At 59.4% G+C, this 19,601-nt stretch overlaps 2 protein-coding genes across 4 annotated transcripts; one reads left to right on the top strand and one right to left on the bottom strand.

Annotated features, from left to right (window-relative positions):
• The first annotated feature begins 796 nt into the window (after positions 1-796).
• DHX16 (DEAH-box helicase 16) lies at positions 797-16,145 on the top strand. 2 transcript variants are annotated; one of them, XM_081093983.1, is made up of 20 exons: positions 797-1,072; positions 2,462-2,715; positions 2,794-2,956; positions 3,265-3,321; positions 6,655-6,909; positions 7,683-7,886; positions 7,979-8,170; positions 9,161-9,271; positions 9,438-9,553; positions 11,128-11,338; positions 11,491-11,589; positions 11,674-11,826; positions 12,750-12,890; positions 13,077-13,239; positions 13,540-13,658; positions 13,742-13,809; positions 14,394-14,556; positions 14,642-14,803; positions 15,030-15,203; positions 15,885-16,145. In XM_081093983.1, exons 1-20 carry the CDS (start codon positions 866-868, stop codon positions 16,011-16,013), a joined length of 3,141 nt encoding a protein of 1,046 aa, XP_080950109.1. In that variant the 5' UTR covers positions 797-865; the 3' UTR covers positions 16,014-16,145. The 2 variants fall into 2 exon arrangements, with proteins under 2 accessions (XP_080950109.1, XP_080950108.1); XM_081093982.1 differs by lacking the exons at positions 797-1,072; positions 2,462-2,715; positions 2,794-2,956; ... (2 more) ...; positions 7,683-7,886; positions 7,979-8,170 and having other exon boundaries at positions 9,179-9,271; positions 9,449-9,553; positions 15,885-16,140.
• Positions 16,146-16,147: 2 nt separating this feature from the next.
• Positions 16,148-19,579, bottom strand: LOC308521139 (uncharacterized protein C6orf136 homolog). Of its 2 annotated transcripts, none has more exons than XM_081093984.1 (6): positions 19,303-19,579; positions 17,822-18,223; positions 17,450-17,538; positions 17,135-17,335; positions 16,497-16,566; positions 16,148-16,425 (listed from the first exon to the last, which is right to left on the bottom strand). In XM_081093984.1, the coding sequence occupies exons 1-6, from the start codon at positions 19,372-19,374 to the stop codon at positions 16,324-16,326; spliced, it is 936 nt and encodes a 311-aa protein (XP_080950110.1). In that variant the 5' UTR covers positions 19,375-19,579; the 3' UTR covers positions 16,148-16,323. The 2 variants fall into 2 exon arrangements, with proteins under 2 accessions (XP_080950110.1, XP_080950111.1); XM_081093985.1 differs by having other exon boundaries at positions 16,148-16,442; positions 19,303-19,564.
• Positions 19,580-19,601: the final 22 nt, after the last annotated feature.

Below are 19,601 nucleotides of genomic sequence, written 5' to 3'. Positions count from 1 at the left end.
GATAAAGCATCAGCCTGCGGACTGAAGGGTCTCAGGTTCGATTCCGGCCAAGGGCACACACCTGGGTTGCGGGCTCAATCCCCAATGGGGGGTGTGCAGGAAGCAGCCGATCAATGGTTCTCTTTCATCATTGATGTTTCTCTCTCTCTCTCCTTCTCCCTTTCTCTCTGAAATCAATAAAGAAATTTAAAAAAAAAAAAAAAAGAACTTACATGCTTTATTTATTATGTATTTTTTCTTCCCCCCTCCCCCTTAAATGTAATTCGGTAAGGGATTTTTGTCTGATTTGTTCTTTGCTATATCCCTAGCGACTACTAGCCGTGGGCAAACTAGGCCCATTTGAAATGAATAAAACTATTGAAATAAAAGACCGTACGCTTTTATGTAATGATGTTTACTTTGAATTTATATTAGTTCACACAAACACTCCATCCATGCTTTTGTTCTGGCCCTCTGGTCCAGTTTAAGAACCCATTGTGGCCCTCCAGTCAAAAAGTTTGCCCACCCCTTAGGCGCCCGCGTTGGTTGAATGAATGGGTGAGTGAAGCATCCGCAGGCTGACCACCTGGGGGCGACAGAGATTCTGCGGGGCGGAAAAGAAAATGTACGGTTCCGCGAGCCTTGGACTCTATCGGCCACCGTCGTGCTCAGACCGGAAAAGCGCCGCCGGAAGCTCCGCGGTCCGAGAGGGCGGCTTTGGGCTGTTGGAAACCGAACCTCGGGGCCCCGGCGGTTCCTGCGCGGCGGCTGGGCCCCTCCGGGCTCCAGGCCTTCGACCCGCTCGGTGCCGCGCGGCCGCTGGGCCCGTCCAGACTCCAGGCCTCCGCCCCGCCGGGCGCCCGCGCGGCTCGGGGAGCGGGTCGCCATGGCGACGCCGGCGGCGCTGGAGCGCTGGGTGCAGGACGAGCTGCACGCGGTGCTGGGGCTGAGCGAGCGGCACGTGGCGCAGTTCCTGATCGGCACGGCGCGGCGCTGCGGCTCGGCCGAGGAGTTCGTGCAGCGCCTGCGCGACACCGACACCCTGGACCTCGGCGGGCCTGCGCGGGACTTCGCCCTGCGGCTCTGGAGCAAGGTGTCGGCCGCGGCGGGGCGGGGCGGGGCGGGGCGGCGGGGCCGAGGGGCGGGCCTGGCCGCTCGTGCGGGTGTGGCCGGCTACCGTCCTCCCGCGAACCTGTAAGCTCCGTGCGCAGGCGCCGGTCCCGCCGCGGCCGCCCGGGCGCTGCCCTGGTGCCGCACGTCCAGCCCCGTGAAGATCAGGAGGGTCAGTGTGTCGGGTTAAGTCTTACAGGGCAGCTTCTCGAACGTGAACATGCACCCATCCATCCAGGCCCCAGTTAAAGTGCAGATTCCGACCCGGAGGCCTGGGTGGGGGTCTTCGTTCCTGCATTTCCAACAAATCTAACGAGTTTTCCGGAGGCAGTGGAAGAGAGGTGAGGGTAGTGGCCAGGCGAAGCGGGTCCGGAGGCCCTGCGGTTGTCGGGTAGCGAAGGGGGAGGGGTGAAGCTGTAAAAGGCGGGCGTCTAGCCCTGGCCGGCTGGTTGGAGCATCGCCCCGTACACCACGGTTGCAGGTTGGGTCCCGTCGGGGCACGTACAAGACCAACCAATGATGCATAAATTAAGTGGAACAACAAATCGGTGTTTCTCTCTCTAATCAATAAATAATAAGTGAAATAAAGCCCTGGCTGGTGGCTCAGTAGATAGAGGTTCGGCCTATGCACCAGAGGGTCTCGGGTTCAGTTCCCAGTCAAGGGCATGTACCTGGGTTGCAGGTTCCATCCCCGGCCTGGTTGGAGCCCCATGCAGGAGGCAACCATCGATATTTCTCTCTCACATCAATGTTTTTCCTCTCCCCCTCTCCCTTGGGTGAGGATTAACAAAAACAATAAGTAAAATGAAAGGCACTCCTACCACCTAGTAGAGCACCTCACAGAACAGGGGCTCAGAAAGCGCATAGTGGGAGTGCAAGGGTCAGCGTGCCCGGAGCCTGTGGCTGTCCCGTGGTGCTTGGCGAGAGGTGAGGTTGGAGCGAAAGTGACAGGAGGGAGAACTTCAGGTCCGTCTGTTCACCAGTGCGCCCCTGGGGCTGGTCCGGTGCCAGCCTGTCACAGGCTCTGCAGAGCAGTCCTGGTCTTCGGGCAGTCCTTGGGCGGGACTCACCTGGACCTTGGGGAGAACACAGGCTGAGCAGTTGAGAACTGGGTTTGAGAATGTAAACTCCACGAGGGCAGAGGTGTTTTCTCTTTCGTTTATTCCTCTCCCTGGTGCCTGGCAGGTGCCTGGAACAGCTTCAGTAAGTGCTTGTTAAACGTGACTGAGCGCATGAAGGTGAGCAGCTGAGGGGCTGATGGACGTGGGGTGAAGGAAGACTCGTTTGAGATCAGGCCGTTCCTTACAGCAGGACCAGGGCAGGGCGGGCGCCGACCAGGAGTCGCTCACTGCCTTCTCTCTCCTGCCGACAGGTGCCTCGGGAGGCGGTGGTGGAGAAGCCAGCCCGGGCCGCCGAGCGCGAGGCCCGAGCCCTGCTGGAGAAGAACCGGTCGTATGCGTTGCTGGAAGACAGCGAGGAGAGCGGTGAGGAGAGTGTGGGGAGGGCTGGGAGCCGTCTCCAGAAGAAGCGTAAAAGGCGGAAACACCTGAGGAAGAAACGCCAGGAGGAGGAGGAGGAGGAGGAGGAGGAGGAGGAAGAGGATTCTTCGAGAGGGAAGAAGACAGGGTGAGTGGGAAGTAGGGTGGCTGCTAGGACAGTGAGCCTGCTGGGCGCCTTGATGTAATGCTCGGGGCTGGGCTGCAGGGGGAGCCGGCAGCAGACGGAAAAGCCGGAGTCGGAGGATGAGTGGGAGCGGACCGAGCGAGAGCGCCTCCAGGACCTGGAGGAGCGCGACGCCTTCGCCGAGCGGGTTCGGCGGCGGGACAAGGACCGGACTCGCAATGTCCTGGAGCGGTCGGACAAGAAGGTGCGGGAACCGGGAACGGCACCCTCCGCCACCCCCCAGGGCCCCCGGGTCAGATCTGCGGGGGGCGGGATGCAGACGGGGGTCTCTGGGAAGACAGGAGGGTGCCTGTAGTGGGGAGTAGACTCTGGAGAGGGGCCTCCTGGTCCTCTGGCTAAGGCCCCCCGCTGCTGACGCCGTGGCGGCGATTCCTCGGTGAGCAGGACGTTCCCTGTGCTGGGCGCGTCTGACGTGTCCTTGTGATTCTGGAGGAGGGCGCTGTGGCTGTGGGACTGCAGCCTCACACCCGCACGCTTGGCTTCTGCTCCTAGGCTTATGAAGAGGCACAGAAGCGCCTCAGGATGGCTGAGGAAGACCGGAAGGCCATGGTGAGTCCAGTGCCCGGGAAGCCAGGGCCAGAGGGCCGAGGAGAGGCCTCGGCGGCGTGGTTAGCGGTCGGGAGGAGCGGAGAGGCGGTGCAGCGGGGCTGCTGATGGTGCCTCTGGAGGAGGGGCCTGCCTGACAGGAGCCGCTGGGGGGGGCTTAGTTGTAGCGGGAGGAAGCTACCGGAAAACCCGCCTGACTCTTGGGTCAAATCGTACTGTGTGAGTGAGGGAGCCGTGCGGCTGGACGTGTCGTCAGAAGGCAGTTGGCCGGTAGGGGCAGGGCAGCTGTCCCCCAGGGATGTGCTGCCCATTCAGCTCGGCACACCGTGTCCGACGCTTTCCTCCCTAAGCCTCCATCCCCGTGGCCGGTGGCCTCCCTCTGGGTTCCTGGCTGGTCTGCTCGCTGCACGGACAGGGTGCTGTGAGGGAGGGATGAGCGGGACTTGCTCCGACGGGAGCCTAGGGAGGGTAGGCAGCTTTCTAAGGCCTGGCCCTCCCAAGTAAGGTCACACTTAGGTTTCCTGGGAGAGACTCGGGGTGTCTGAGATGCCTGGTGGCCTCAGGCCCCTCCTGGCCCATCCATCTCAGGTCTCACCACAAAGGACTATGGCCAGGGACTCTCAGATGTGTCAATAGTGCAGTGTTTTTATTTGCCTGAATTTGTTGTCTTTTTCAATTGTGAAAACTTTCAAACAAATAGGAAAGTTGAATGAATAGTATAATGGACACTCATACAGACTATTTGGGTTCAGAAATTGCAATGCCTGTGTAAACGTGGCCTTGTTTTCTTCTTGAATCATTTAAAAGCATTTAACTGGCCAGTGCCTCTCAAAGGTTGAGCGTCAAGCCAGGAACCAAGAGGCCACCGGTTTGATTCCCACTGAGGGCCCATGATTGGGTTGCGGGCTCGATCCCCTGTGGGGGGGCGTGCAGGAGGCAGCCGATGGATGATGTTTCTCTCTCCTCAATGTTTCTATTTCTTTATCCCTCTCTCTCTCTCAAAAAATCAATAAATATATTTTTTAAAAATAAAATAAAAGCGTTTAAGACATCGTAGCACTTTATCCCATCGTCATGTGCCTCTTAGGAATATAGGCGTTCTCTCTGAAGTGGGTGCCATTGTCACCTCCGAGGAGATGAACAGCGCTTCTCATGTGTCAGCCAAGAACCTGCAATCAGATTCCCCTGCTTACCCCAAAATGTCTTTCTAACACTTTTTTACTTGTATGTATTGATTTTGGAGAGAGACACTGACCTGTTGTTCCAGTCATTTATGCATCACTGGTTGCTTCTTGTGTGTGCCTTGTCGGGATCGAACCCACGCCTGGTGTGTCAGGACGGCGCTCTCACCAGCTGAGCCGCCCACCGGCGCGGAAATGGGGTTAATGACCTGTTTCCGGATCGGGATCCGTGAAGGCCCTGCCGTGCGTCTGGCTGTCAGTCTCTTGGGTCTGTTCATTCTCTCTCCCCTCTTGTGGCGCGTCCTGTGTTCTGGGTCTGTTCATTCTCTCTCTCCTCTTGTGGCGTGTCCTGTGTTCTGGGTGTGTTCATTCTCTCTCTCCCCTCTTGGTGGCGTGTCCTGTGTTCTGGGTCTGTTCATTCTCTCTCTCCTCTTGTGGCGTGTCCTGTGTTCTGGGTGTGTTCATTCTCTCTCTCCCCTCTTGTGGCGCGTCCTGTGTTCTGGATGTGTTCATTCTCTCTTGTGGCGTGTCCTGTGTTCTGGGTGTGTTCATTCTCTCTCTCCCCTCTTGTGGCGCGTCCTGTGTTCTGGGTTTGTTCATTCTTCTCTTGTGAGTTAAGCTCTCCCATGCCCTGCACCTTCTCTAATGTGGAAGTTGGGTGTAAAGCTTGTCCAGACGTGGAGGAGAGCGGTGGCAGCAGCACCTGCCCTGCCAGCTCGCCCCTCACGGTGCCACCCTTTCCCCAGGAGCCATGGCTCTAATGGGCCAGCCCAGTTGAGCCTTTCCAGAATCGGTTATTTCATGGGGTTGCAGTGCTGATGTTGGGGTGCTCTTTATATAAAGCAGAGCTTTTTCGCAACAACTAGAAGTGAGCTACAATTCCTTCTTAGCCGGCAGGGCGAATGCCTGTTTCCTTAACTGCTAATGTTCAAAGTAGGAAGTCAGGTGTGACCCCCACCTCTCTGGTGACAGGTTCCCTGTCCTTGGTGTGTATGTGTGGCGTTACACTGTACTCATGCGTTTCTTTTTTCTTTTTTTAAAAATATATTTTATTGATTTTTTTACAGAGCAGAAGGGAGAGGGATAGAGAGTTGGAAACATCGATGAGAGAGAAACATCGATCAGCTGCCTCCTGCACACCTCCTACTGGGGATGTGCCCGCAACCAAGGTACATGCCCTTGACTGGAATCGAACCTGGGACCCTTCAGTCCGCAGGTGGACGCTCTATCCACAGCCAAACCGGTTGGGGCATGAATTTCTTTTATATATACATATATATATATTGATTTTAGAGAGGGAGGGAGAGAGAGAGAGAAACGTCAGTGATGAGAGAGAATCATTGATCGGCTGCCTCCCGCACGCCCCATACTGGGGATCGAACTGTGACCTCCTGGTTCACAGGTCCACACTCAGCCATCTGCCTCCTTCAGGATGAAGGAGTGTTTGATTGTGGTACTCAGATTAGGTCGTGAGCATAAACTCCCTTTGAAGTCTTCACAGAACAAACAAGAAAAGCCAAGCAATTAAATCGAATCGGAGCCCCCAGGGGTGGGCGCCTGGGTCACGGGGAGAGTGGTGGTGAGAGCCAGAAAGGCTTACGGAGGTGGCCAGTCTTTTGTCACCTTCAGTATGTCCTGAAAAGCGTGTATCTAAGGAAACATGTAGAAGAAGCAAGTGACACGCGGTGTGCGGGAGCTGTTCCCAGAGGCACCCTCCTGCGGTCCCGGGCCTGCGTGTGCGGTGGCTCCCTCCCCCAGAGCGGCCATGCGTGCAGACACGGCCCCTGGCAGCGAGCGCCTGCAGGGTGTCCGCTGTCTCCGTTGGCAGGCGGAGACTGCTCCCCAGTGCTGGTGTCCGCCCTTGGCTCCCCTCTTCACGCCCTCGAAGAGGAACTAGGGGAGCGGCCTCGCAGACATTCAGATAAGCGCCCTGATGCCTTTGTATTGGCGATGGCGAGGCTGCTTTGGGGCCTTCCAGCGGCAGCGGGTCTGTGGGTCTGCTGCGGCCTCCAAGCCTGTGCTCGCCGCTCACAGGTGCTCACAGAGGAAAGGGAGGCTCATCTCGAGGTTCTTGTCTCGCCCTGTCGTGCTGGTAGGAAGGGGGCAGCGTTACCATTCCACAGGATGAGGCCTCAGCTGCCCTGTGCTGACCCAGGTCCCTGAGCTGCGGAAGAAGTCGCGCCGAGAGTACCTGGCCAAGCGGGAGCGAGAGAAGCTGGAGGACCTGGAGGCCGAGCTGGCGGATGAGGAGTTCCTTTTTGGGGACGTGGAGCTGAGCCAGCATGAGCGGCGAGAGCTCAAATACAAGCGGCGAGTGCGGGATCTGGCCCGGGAGTACCGGGCAGCCGGTGAGCAGGAGAAGCTGGAGGCCACCAATCGCTACCACATGCCCGAGGAGACCCGAGGGCAGGTGGGTGACGGCGCAGCCGCAGGTCCTGCCTTGGTGTCGGTGCGGGCTAGCCCCTTCCTTGTCTCCCTTTCCCAGTAGGCCTGGTCGGGACGGGGAGGAGGGAGCTTGGCAGAGAACAGGCCTGCTCACTGCCCTCTGTGCCCGCCTGCCCACTGCCCTCTGTGCCCACCCTGCTCACTGCCCTCTGTGCCCGCCCTGCTCACTGCCCTCTGTGCCCGCCTGCCCACTGCCCTCTGTGCCCACCCTGCTCACTGCCCTCTGTGCCCACCTGCCGACTGCCCTCTGTGCCCACCCTGCTCACTGCCCTCTGTGCCCACCTTGCTCACTGCCCTCTGTGCCCACCCTGCTCACTGCCCTCTGTGCCCACACTGCTCACTGCCCTCTGTGCCCGCCTGCCCACTGCCCTCTGTGCCCACCCTGCCCACTGCCCTCTGTGCCCGCCCTGCCCACTGCCCTCTGTGCCCGCCCTGCCCACTGCCCTCTGTGCCCGCCCTGCCCACTGCCCTCTGTGCCCGCCCTGCCCACTGCCCTCTGTGCCCACCCTGCCCACTGCCCTCTGTGCCCGCCCTGCCCACTGCCCTCTGTGCCCGCCCTGCCCACTGCCCTCTGTGCCCGCCCTGCCCACTGCCCTCTGTGCCCGCCCTGCCCACTGCCCTCTGTGCCCGCCCTGCCCACTGCCCTCTGTGCCGGCCCTGCTCACTGCCCTCTGTGCCCGCCCTGCTCACTGCCCTCTGTGCCCGCCCTGCTCACTGCCCTCTGTGCCTGCCCAGCAGCCAGCGCGAGCTGTGGATCTGGTGGAGGAGGAGTCCGGCGCCCCCGGGGAGGAGCAGCGGCGCTGGGAGGAGGCCCGGCTGGGGGCCGCCGCCCTGAAATTTGGGGCCCGAGATGCTGCCTCCCAGGAGCCCAAGTACCAGCTGGTACTGGAGGAAGAGGAGGCCATCGAGTTTGTCCGGGCCACTCAGCTGCAGGGCGATGCGGTAAGGGAGAGCCCCGCACTCATGAGGAGGACGGGGACCTCGTGAGGAGGACAGGGAGCGGGCCCTGACGCTCACGCCCCTCTCCTTCCCAGGAGCCGGCAGCTCCGCCCTCTCCCACCCAGGCCCAGCAGCAGGAGGGCATCCAGGCCGTGCGCCGCAGCCTCCCCGTGTTCCCCTTCCGCGGGGAGCTCCTGGCTGCCATCGCGAGTCACCAGGTCCTCATCATCGAGGGCGAGACAGGCTCGGGGAAGACCACCCAGATCCCGCAGTATCTCTTTGAGGAGGTGCGGCTTCCCCACGCCAGGGCCAGCCCGCCCCTCGCTGAGCAGGCTCCTGCCGGAGCCCTTTACCTGACCTCAGGAGCTGCTCACCTCCCCACGCTAGCCATTCCCTTTCCCACGCAATCGGGAGGGTCTGCAGCACGTGCCCGTCTGTCTCTGTTCTCACTTCCCGCCACAGTGCCTGGCTGGGGGTGTTCTCCGTCCCCATTGGAAGGCAGTGTAGGGGTGGGGGAGGGGGGAGAGGGGCCCTCACTCCAGTCCAGCGAGGCCTCTGCTCCTCCAGGGAGTGGGGAGCCTGCATCCTGCTCCCCAGCACTTGCCCCCGTCCTTCTGAGTCTGCCCCACCTGCTCTGTCCTTTCCCAGCTCAAACCTCACTGAGCCCAGAACTATTTCTTTAATGTTTTTAATGATTTTTGGGGGGAGAGGGAAGGGGAGGGAGAGAGAGATAGGAACGTTGACCAGTTGCCTCCTGCACACTTCCTACTGGGGATCAAGCCCGACATGCCCTGACTGGAAATCGAACTGGTGACCTCTGGGTGCGTGGGTCGACACTCAGTCCACTGAGCCCAGAACTTCATCCGCAAAGGGCTGGGACTGCCAGGGCTGGCTGAGAACCCTGGATGGCCTGGGTCTGCCATTCCATCCATTTGCCCTCCCTGTCTGGGCTTCAGCTGTCTGTCTGTCTGCTCCCTCCGCCCCGCACCCCCCGCCCAGCCCGCCTGTACCCTGCATTTACAACTGTTTTCTCTGAATTGTCTTAGGTGCCAGTTCTATATTTAACAAAGAGAGGACCTTTTCTTTTTCCTTTTTTGTTTATTGCTTTGAGAGAGAGAGAAACACTGATTTGTTGTTCCATTTATTTCTGTATCATTGGTTGATTCTTGTATGTGCCCTGACCGGGGATCAAACCCACAGCCTGGGTGTGTCAGAGCAGTACTCCCACCACGTTGAGTGACTGGCCAGGGAGGAGCTCACCCTTCTCTGTCATTCAGGGTTATACAAAGAAGGGTCTGAAGATCGCCTGCACCCAGCCCAGGAGAGTGGCCGCCATGAGTGTGGCCGCCCGAGTCGCTCGGGAGATGGGCGTGAAGCTGGGGAATGAGGTGAGCTCTGGAGGGACTGATGGGTGAGGGGAGCCCAGGGGTCTGGGATTCAACCCACACTGCCCTGAGGGCCCCGCACCACATGTCTGGGCGCCGGCCTCGTCCCCTGGCCCGGCACTCCCTTCAGAGAGTGCCAGCCCACTTTGCACACTGACGGCCTCGGCAGGTGGGCTACAGCATCCGCTTTGAGGACTGCACGTCGGAGCGGACGGTCCTGCGCTACATGACCGACGGCATGCTGCTCCGCGAGTTCCTCTCGGAGCCCGACCTGGCGAGCTACAGGTAGGCCCGGCCCGCCTCCCGCAGGAGAGCCAGCGCCTTCCCTCCCCGCTCTGCGCCCTCCTCCCCTCGGCGCCTTCCTGGGCGTCCTTAGCTTTGGCCTTTCTCTCCTTTCTTCTCACCCGTCCCTCTGGCCATGGCCAGTCCTTGAGCCTTTGTGACCCCGGAAGCCAGAGCTGATCTCGGGTTCCATAGTTCTGGGCTGGAGGTTAGAGGGGGAAAGCCTCTCCCTCCGGCTGCAGCTGTTCCCAGAGGTTAGAAACAGGATGGAGGGTGGAGTGCGGGGGAGTTGAAAGGCTGAAGACCACTCGAAGGAACTTAGGGTTTCAGCTTCCAGGGGAGACACTCAAGGACAGAGCCTGGTCCCGCTGCCACATGGGAGAGGGGCCAGACTTGGCCTTTTTTTTTTTTAGTATATTTTTATTGATTCAAGAGAGGAACGGAGAGGAAGCGAGGGAGAGAAATATCAGTGATAAGAGGGAATCATTGATTGGCTGCCTCCTGCACGTTGGACCGAGCCCACAACCCAGGCATGTGCATGCCCTTGACTGGAATCGAACCTGGGACCCTTCAGTCCACAGGCCAATGCTCTATCCACTGAGCCAAACCGGCTAGGGCCACACTTGTCTTATGGGACCCCAGAGAGCACATCTAGGAGCCATGGGGTGTCACAGGAGAGGAGATTCAGCTCAGGACCAAGGCGCCGTGGAGGCGAGACCGCAGGTTGCTCATGAGTGGGTCTCAGTGCTGCGCTGACCCACAGGGGCGGGTAGTAACGTGCTGAGGGCAGAAGGCCCATGTGTGGGATGCGGGTGGGGTCAGGCCAGCTGAGCAAGAGGGTGCGAAGTTCTGGTCCTAGAAGGTCAGAGTGCAGCCATAGGACAAATAAGACTTGACATTTTACACCCCTTCCAGAACGCTCTCAGAGCCCACGGAAGGCCAGCCAGTGCCAGAGCGTTTGGGGTGCAGGACTTTCCCAGCAACCCCAGCGGGAAATGGCCGGGGCTTCCCCATCCGGCCAGGGTTCATGCAAAGAGTTGAGGTGGGGCATGAGCCCCTACAGGCTTGGTTGCCACCAGAAACCCAAAGACTAGAACAAGGAGAAAGGAAGTGCACAGAATAGCTGGTTTGGGAGGAGGCCTAGAAGTCTGCAGAGCCGCTAGGCCGGGCTGGAAGGCTCGCCAGTCCCCGGAGTTTGGGAGCTGCTGGCTTTGGGGATCGGATGGCACAGTCTGCCGCCCGCCCGCCAGCCTGGCGGGAAGAGGCCTTGCCCTCACTGCCCGCTTCTGTGACGGCAGCAGACGTCTGGCTCGGAACCACAGGGAGGTCTGGCGCGTCTTGGCTCCGCCCTCCAACCCCAGGTCTTGGAAGCTGCTGTTTTCCCACTGAGAGGCTGCGGGCCATCGAACCTGGCCTCCCCCACTCTCTGCTGGTCTTACTCCACGGCGATTCGCTTTCCCGGAGCCCCTCGTCCCACATCACCCTTGGACCCTGTCTCTAGCTGCCCTTCATCCGGGGACCCCACGTCCACGCCTGCCTGGCCTGCTCTTCTCACTCACTGCTCCCTGTTCCCCCAGCGTGGTGATGGTGGATGAGGCTCACGAGCGGACCTTGCACACGGACATTCTCTTTGGATTGATCAAAGATGTGGCTCGCTTCCGACCCGAACTCAAGGTCCTGGTGGCTTCGGCCACACTGGACACTGCCCGCTTTTCCACCTTCTTTGATGACGCCCCCGTCTTCCGGATCCCTGGACGCCGGTTTCCAGTTGACATCTTCTATACCAAGGTGCTCCCAGAGGATGGGCTGAAGTGTGAGGCATGAGGGGGGGGAGGGCAGGGTGGATGGAGAGTCCACAGGGGACGGGACCGAGCGTGTGGAGCGGGGAGGACGAACGAGGCTGTCTGAGCAAGTGCCTACCTGTGCCCTCTCCTCGCCAGGCTCCGGAGGCCGACTACCTGGAAGCCTGTGTCGTGTCTGTGCTGCAGATCCACGTGACGCAGCCCCCCGGGGACGTCCTGGTGTTCCTGACGGGACAGGTAACGGGGTCCCAGAGAAGACGGGGCCGGCAGGTCCAGGGCGGCCTCTGTGATCGGTCCCTGCTGCTCTCCCCCCAAATCCAGGAGGAGATCGAGGCTGCCTGCGAGATGCTCCAGGACCGCTGCCGTCGTCTGGGCTCCAAGATCCGGGAGCTGCTGGTGCTGCCCATCTACGCCAACCTGCCCTCCGACATGCAGGCCCGCATCTTCCAGCCCACGCCCCCCGGGGCACGCAAGGTGAGAGAGCTGCAGAAACCTGCGCTCCACCCTGTGGTGCCGGGGCGCTCCAGTGCCGGCTCTGGAGAGAGGACACGGACGCAGGCGGGAGTGGGAATTTGTCTGCACCTGTACAATGCAGGGATGTCAGAGGAAGGCTTAAGGTATGATTGAGGTCAGAATGCAAGGTTCAGTGGAAGGTTCGTGAGAAGCAGTGGGAGACGGCAAAACCACGTCTGGACTAGTTAGGGAGGGCCTCGGGTGGCAGGTGCACGAGTTTGGACTTTAGACTGAATGGCAGTCACAGGATTTTGAACAAAGTGTAACTTTCATCAAATATCGAACGGGTTCTCGCAGGTTCTGTTCTGGGGGTGGGATATGGTGAGACAGTCCTGGCCTCGAGAGCTCCCAGTGGGGTAAGTTAGGAGCCAGTGCCAGGAGGAGACAGGGCGCAGCAGGGGCGTGAGGCTCGGCGGGAACTTTCCTGAGCGTGTAGGGAAGGCCTCCCCTCTCCAGTCAAGTGAAAGGGAGGCAGAGGCTTGAACTGGATGAGGAGGGAGCCAGGCTGGGACCCTGAGAGGAGACAAGGTCTTGAGGGCTCGCGCCGAGTGGGCGTGGCTGTAACTCCAGCAGGATGGGCAGCGGTGGCCAGGGGAGTGATGGGAGGTGCATTTTAAAAGGACCCTTCCGGATGCCGCGGACCGGGCGGCCCCATCTCCCAGCTCTGAAACCTCAGCCTCTTCTCCACTTCCTTTCCACGTCATGCCCTTGCTGAGCCCCGCTGCCCCTCACCGGCCTCCCAGCCTGTCCCCCTGGGACTGGACACGCATTCCCTCAGCTCCTGCCCTTATCTGCCCCTGCTGTCCACTCCAAATCTCCCGGATTCCTCTTCCTACATAGCTGGGAGGTGGGGTCCTCTGAGTGACCCACAGCCTCTCACTCAGGTGGTTGTGGCAACCAACATCGCCGAGACGTCACTCACCATCGAGGGCATCATTTACGTGCTGGATCCAGGGTTCTGTAAGCAGAAGAGCTACAACCCTCGCACGGGCATGGAGTCACTCACGGTCACACCCTGCAGCAAGGTCAGCCCGGGCTCCAGGGGGTCTCCATGGTGGAGCGGGAGGCAGAATGGACCCACAGGCAGGCCCTACTCAGAAGCCGGGGGGCTTAGAGGACGGAACCACAGCCTCCTAGATTCCTTGCATAAACACTGCCCTTTCTCTTTCCCTCACCCAGTTGTCAGCCAGCCTGTCTTTCCTTCTTTCCAGGCCTCAGCCAATCAGCGAGCGGGCCGGGCTGGCCGGGTGGCGGCCGGGAAGTGCTTCCGCCTGTACACCGCCTGGGCCTATCAGCACGAGCTGGAGGAAACCACGGTGCCTGAGATCCAGAGGACCAGCCTGGGCAACGTGGTGCTGCTGCTCAAGAGCCTAGGTCAGTGGTCGGCAAACTACGGCTCAGCAAACCGTGGCTTGTGAGCCACATGCGTCTCTTTGGCCCCTAGTGTGGCTCTTCCACAAAATACCGACTTCTGCGCATGGGCCACAAAGTTTCAATAGCACTGTATGTGCGCACCTGCACGTGGTATTTTGTGGAAGAGCCACACTAGGGGCCAAAGAGCCACGGTTTGCCGACCATGGGCCTAGGTGATTGGGGTCCCCGGGCCTCCCAAGAGGCTGGCTGGAGTCACTGGTCCTAGTAAAGGGACTCTATTCTGCCCTCACTTCTCTGCAGGGATCCATGACCTCATGCACTTTGACTTCCTGGACCCTCCCCCGTATGAGACCCTGCTGCTGGCGTTGGAGCAGCTCTATGCTCTGGGAGCCCTCAACCACCTTGGGGAGCTCACCACGGTGAGTGGAGGCCGTGGGCTGGGCAGGAGGACAGGGACACCTGAGGGCGGACCGGCTCAACCCTCTCTCTTTCCTCTCCTTAGTCTGGTAGAAAGATGGCAGAGCTGCCAGTGGACCCCATGCTATCTAAAATGATCCTGGCTTCTGAGAAGTGAGTGCCCCCATCCGGCCGGGCCGCCACCCACCAACTGGCCACACTGGCTATCTTTGTTGTTTTGCTCCTTTTCTCTCTACCATGTTCTTCTGTAACAAATAACAAGTTATCAGAGAACTCTTCCTGCCCTCTGTGAGGCCCACAGGGCCAGTAAGACACTGCTGTGCTTGCTCATTATGGGAAATGGGTAAGATTGACACACACACAGGAAGTTTGGGGGCATGAAGGGAAGGGGAAGACTTTCCATCTGTGAGGAGTGCTGAGTGCGTGCTGGTCTGGGGACTTGCTCATCCTAAGGCTCAGACTGGAGCATTTAGATGTGGCTGTGGAGGGACCACCTTTAAATGCCGTGGTTGGGTCAGAGGTCATCACATGCATAGCGCACACCTTGCCTCTGCCGCCTCAGCGGCCCGTCCCTCCTCGGCAGATGCCATCACAGCCCTCAGATCTAGCTACTCGGAGTGCTTGCCCCGTGCTGCGGGCGGCCCCCGTGTGAGGACACAGCCCACACAACGGTCACTCCCCCGTGTCTGTCCCTCCGTCTGGCTTTGAGCTCTCAGGCTTTTTCCCTTCCTGCCCAGGTACAGCTGCTCAGAGGAGATCCTGACAGTGGCCGCCATGCTGTCCGTCAACAACTCCATCTTCTACCGGCCCAAGGACAAAGTCGTGCACGCGGACAACGCCCGCGTCAACTTCTTCCTCCCTGGGGGGGACCACCTGGTTCTGCTAAACGTGTACACGCAGGTCGCTGGGCTCAGGAGAGTGGGAAGGAGGGGGACATGGGAGACTCTGGTCCTAGATACACTCACCCTTCTTAACCCTCCCACAGTGGGCTGAGAGTGGTTACTCTTCCCAGTGGTGCTATGAGAACTTTGTCCAGTTCAGATCGATGCGCCGAGCCCGGGATGTGCGAGAGCAACTGGAGGGGCTCTTGGAGCGGGTGGAAGTTGGCCTCAGTTCCTGCCAGGGGGACTATATCCGTGTCCGCAAGGTCAGCGTTCCTCCCGCGGCCCCCGGGCTCCGAGGGGCCAGCTTCCCCAGGCCTGGGCAGCCCTCCCGCCTGAGCTGGGGAAGGTCCGTTTCCTCCCGGGGGCTCTTCACGCACCCTTCCCTTCCTAGTTCTCCAGAAGCCTGAACTAACACTGAAAAGGTGGCGAGGGCTGAGGGCCCCTGGGGTCTGGCCTTCCCATTGAGGGTCTCTCCTGGCTGCTCCTTAGGCCGTCACTGCCGGTTACTTTTACCACACAGCACGGCTGACTCGCAGCGGCTACCGCACAGTGAAACAGCAGCAGACAGTGTTCATTCACCCCAACTCCTCCCTCTTTGAGGAACAGCCCCGCTGGCTGCTCTACCATGAACTTGTTTTGACCACCAAGGAGTTCATGCGACAGGTGAGGGTTCCACCCCCTGCCCTGGCAGGTGGAGGTTGTAGAGACGAGTGGTACTCTGGCCAGCGAAACCCAGGTTCGAGTCGCTGGGCCTGGCAGAGGAACAGGAAACCAATTGGTTTAAGGAAGGGTAAGCTAGAAAGGTGCCCTTCCTGACAGCTGACTCAGGGCTCGGAGATCTGACCATCGCACCATGAGCATTTGAAAGGCTGTTGTCCCGGATGCCGGTGCTGGGGATGGTGGTGAGCAAAGCAGGTGTGGCCTTGGCCCATGTACTTTACGGTTCCCATGCAGGCCTTCGGGAGAGCCCACTCGGGAGCCTGAGGAACACGTGGAGGTGTGCCGCCTCAGGCAGGCAGTGCAGAGCTCTGCGCCTTCCTGCAGCCACAGGGAAAAGAACCTTTTTTAAATATATTTTTTATTGATTTCAGAGAGGAAGGGGGAGAGAGAAACCTTGATGAGGGAGAATCACTGATCGGCTGCCTCCTGCATGCCCCCCACTGGGGATCAAGCCTGCAACCCAGGCAAGTGCCCTTGATCAGAATCGAACTCGGGACCCTTCAGTCCGCAGGCGGACGCGCTCTACCCACTGAGCCAAGCCGGCTAGGGCAGGAGAACCTTTTTGAGCTCACACAGGAGAGTCTAGGGAAGATGGGATCACTGCTGGTTTCTCTCCCCTTCTAGGTATTGGAGATTGAGAGCAGCTGGCTTCTGGAGGTGGCACCTCACTATTATAAAGCCAAGGAGCTAGAAGATCCCCATGCCAAGAAAATGCCCAAAAAAACAGGCAAGACACGTGAAGAGCTAGGGTAAAGAAACGAAACGTAAACAGAACACGACATCAGCTCCATCTTCTCCATGTTATTTATATCCATTAATAAAGTAGTTTTGGAATAAAGCTTGTGGGGACTTTTGTAAGCTAGAGAAAGTGATGTGGAGATTCCATCTCATATTTTCACTTAGACTTTATTATTTACAAGTTAAATTACACAGCAGCTTTACACAGCATGAGATGGCAAGGAGGGAGGGAGGGGGAGGAGCGGGAAGAAACTGGTCAACCCCACCTCTTATGTGTAGCAGTTTTCAGTGCTGCCCCACCCCAGTTCCTGGAGGAGGCCTTGGGTCACAGGTGGAAGTTGGGTTCTGGCTCTGACAGCCCCAGCATCACCAGGGCTCCCACAAGCAGCTTCTTCACAGGCACTGGGGGTGAGTGCGAGGGCATCAGCTGCCGAGAGGAAGTTACTGCATTAGCAGGGGTGCTGCCCCTCCACCCACCCCATCCACCCTGGGACTCACTTTGTCTAGGCGATGGCGATAAATGAGGCCGCTGGAATTCAGGTAGAAAGTGGAATAGGCATCATAGGTCCTGGTGAAAGAAGAGAAGCTGAAGGGGAAGGTGGCTGATCCCAAAGATTAATTCAAGCATTTGCTTAAACTCCTAGTCCCTTAACTGTGCTACATACTAGTATTACATCACCTGGGGACTCTGAAAAATCCTGATGCCCAGGTTGCACCCCGTCACAAGGCAGAGTGTCTGGCACCAAGATGATCCCACTGTGCAGCAGTCTACAAGCTGCTGATGTGGGGCAAGCCTAACAATTGCTCAGGATCCTACTTTGCCAGAAATTTACCAAGTACTTTACCTAAGGGTGTGAGGCTCAACTTACGAGGCAGGAGTTTTCATTTGTTCAGTAAGTATTTGAACTCCTACCTATGTGCCAGGTGATACACATGAACAAGCTGAGTTCAGAGGTTCTCTCATGTGCTCCGTCCCAGTTCTGTTACAGTACAGGAGACTGAACCAAGACCCCTGCCCTGATGGAACCTCGGTGAAGGCAGGGGAGGAAGGGCTAACCAGGAGACCAGACCACCAGTCCTGAAACGGAACGTGTGGGAAGAGGGTGGTGGCGTGGGGTCCATCCTCAGCCCCTTACCGGTAAAGCTCTTCCTTGTCACGCTTGTAGAAACGCAGAAAGAACGTGTGGATGGGCAGCCCCACCAGCCGCCAGCGGGCCTGCAGGGTCCAGTTCTCAGGGTGGCGGGTCAACTGCAGAACCTCCAACTGAACTTGTGCAAAATAGTTCCAGGCCAGGAAGCGGCAGAGGGTCAGCGACAGGATGTACCACGTCCGGCCCCTGAGAAGAAGGGACGGGAAAGCAATCTCACGCAGAACCAGAACACCAAGCCGTGTGAGAAAGGGGAAGCACATGCAGAGCAGCAGCCTGGCACCTTCCCCAGCACGGACTCACTTGGTACGTATGCGCAGGATCTCGTTGATGAACTCCACATCCGAGGAGTAGAGAGAATAGTCATGGGAGTGAAGGAAGAGAGTGGGGAGCTGGTGGAAGAAGAAGGCATCACCAGTGGGAAAGGAGCGATGATCCTCTTTCTCCGTTTTCTATTTTTAGTGCCTCCTTCCCTCTGAGTGAAAGGTCATTTCCATGCCATGTATAACTTCCCTTAATCCAAACCGAGGATTATCTTCTACTTGGGAAATGTCTGTAACATGTTTCTATGCTTTCCTTGTGGTTCCAAGAAAGAATCCAGTTGACTAGCCCTCTATTTCCAAGGCCACCTGCATTCCCACCAGGTGGGTGAAGGTCCCTTCTGAATTGACTCACCTCTTGTCGCAGCCTCTCATACATGACAGCCAGGTGCTCCTCCATGCTGGGGTCTCCCGACGGAGTGGCAGGGGAAGGGCGGGCGGTCACAGGGGCTTGGAAAGATAGCACAGCCCCAACACAGGGGCAGGAAGGTCCCTCAAATAGGCTTCTAAGCCCATCCAGACAGCCACTATGCAACTCAGGTCCTGGTCCCTCCTCCCCCTTTCCTGGAGGGATACCCGCCCATGGTGCGCTGAGGGCGGGGACCTGAGGGAGAGGTAACGGGGGAGCTCCGGGAAGCAGCCCAGGAGGAGGGCACGAGAGTGCGGGAGACCGGAAAAGGGGGGAGGAGGGAGAAGTGGCCGTCGTGGAGTGGGGCCACAGGGGTGGGAATGGCAGAGCCCGTGGAGAAAGCTGGTCCTAAGGAGGAAGAACAAAAGGGAAAGCAATAACCCAGCTGCCCATGGCCCTTCATCCAAACGCTCACGAACACTTCCACTCCCACCGGCTCCTCGGGCAGAAGGGGGAATTGCTCAAGGTAAAGGGGTGGATTCACCTCCATCTCCAGGAGGAAACAGATATTTCTATGACAAGCACCTCCGCCAAACGGTTAGCAAATGCCTTTACATTTAAGATTCCAATACTTTGGGGGCAGTTCCACGGCTCCTGGCGCAAGGCTCACATCCATGTTTGAAGAGAGAGGAAGGAATCGTTTTATTGTGCTGTGGGTGAAAGGCGTGGCCTGCAGACTCCACAACCATGTGCGTCCAATGGAACAGGGGCCAATGAGCACCCAGCCCACCGTGCACCCTTCAGCACTCGCATTCCCTGTAAATCCTCTCACAGTCGGGGAGGAAGCCCACGAGTCATGGCGAGGCTCCAAACCACAGTAAATGTCGAGCCTTGCGACTTGTAAAGTAGTGCACAAAGGTAAGCTGTCGCTCGGGCCCCACTGATGACACAGCCCAGGAGACCAGGAAAGGCTGGACTCCACTCCTGCTCAATGACCTTGAAACTGATGCGGAGGAAGGAGGTCACCCAAAGTCTGGCTGACCAAGTCCCCGCGTCACTCCATCACTCAGGGGCGTGGCTATCCTGCCCACCGGGGTGCAGGGCCCGAGCCGGGTCCACCGGGCCCGAGGCCGCCTTCCTGCCGGGACCGCTATCCGTGTGCAAGGTCTGTCTGGTGGGGACCGGTAACTCCGGGCGGCGCCGCGCCGGGTGCGGGTGCGTGCGAACCTCTCCGCCCCCCGCCCTTCAAATCACCTCCATGCACAGACCATGGCGGAGACACGGGAGCCCCCCCCCCCCCCCCAAGACCCGGAGGAACGATCAGGGCTGGCAGCGCCCCTCCCGCGTCCACGACCCTCGCCCTCCACGCACAGCAGACACAGGGAGGGCGGTGGGCGTCACTGCGCCTGCGCAAGACGGCGCGCTCCGCCCTCGCACGGCTGGAGGGTCGCCCCGCCCCGCCTCCCTCCCGGGAGCCCCCTCCTCACCTGGGGCCGAGCCTGGTAGGCGCGGAGGCACGGGCCCAGACGCCTGGCCGCCCCCCTGCTGGGTTGGTACATGGTCTTCCGGGAGCGGGGAGCGCGCCTCCCGAGTGCGGCTGCCCCTCCTCGCGGGGTGAGCGCGCCTCGCCGCCGGCTCCTTGAAGGGGAAAGGAGGGGGTCAGGGCGGCGGAGAGAGAAACGGAGACGATGCGCGCCTGCGCACTGCGGCAGGTCTGGCGAAGCGGCGAGGCGCCGGTCTGCCGTCAGTGCGCCTGCGCCAGCGGTCGGAGCCTGCCTTAGCGCGC

The sequence above is a fragment of the Myotis nattereri genome (assembly GCF_964212035.1).
Source record: "Myotis nattereri genome assembly, chromosome: 6".
Taxonomy (NCBI): Eukaryota; Metazoa; Chordata; class Mammalia; order Chiroptera; family Vespertilionidae; genus Myotis; species Myotis nattereri.
The sequence above is the reverse complement of the archived record's forward strand: the minus strand, read 5'-3'. Positions and strand labels throughout refer to the sequence as shown.

Excerpts from the sequence above, each read along its gene's own strand:
- LOC308521139 (XM_081093984.1), bottom strand. The coding sequence starts at position 19,374 with ATGTACCAACCCAGCAGGGGGGCGGCCAGGCGTCTGGGCCCGTGCCTC. Across the intron at positions 17,539-17,821 it reads ATGAGAGGCTGCGACAAGAG|CTCCCCACTCTCTTCCTTCA; the intron begins GTGAGTCAATTC and ends TTCTTCCACCAG. Across the intron at positions 16,567-17,134 it reads GACAAGGAAGAGCTTTACCG|GACCTATGATGCCTATTCCA; the intron begins GTAAGGGGCTGA and ends TTCTTTCACCAG.
- DHX16 (XM_081093983.1), top strand. The coding sequence starts at position 866 with ATGGCGACGCCGGCGGCGCTGGAGCGCTGGGTGCAGGACGAGCTGCAC. Across the intron at positions 9,554-11,127 it reads CCCGACCTGGCGAGCTACAG|CGTGGTGATGGTGGATGAGG; the intron begins GTAGGCCCGGCC and ends CTGTTCCCCCAG. Across the intron at positions 15,204-15,884 it reads CCAAGGAGTTCATGCGACAG|GTATTGGAGATTGAGAGCAG; the intron begins GTGAGGGTTCCA and ends CTCCCCTTCTAG.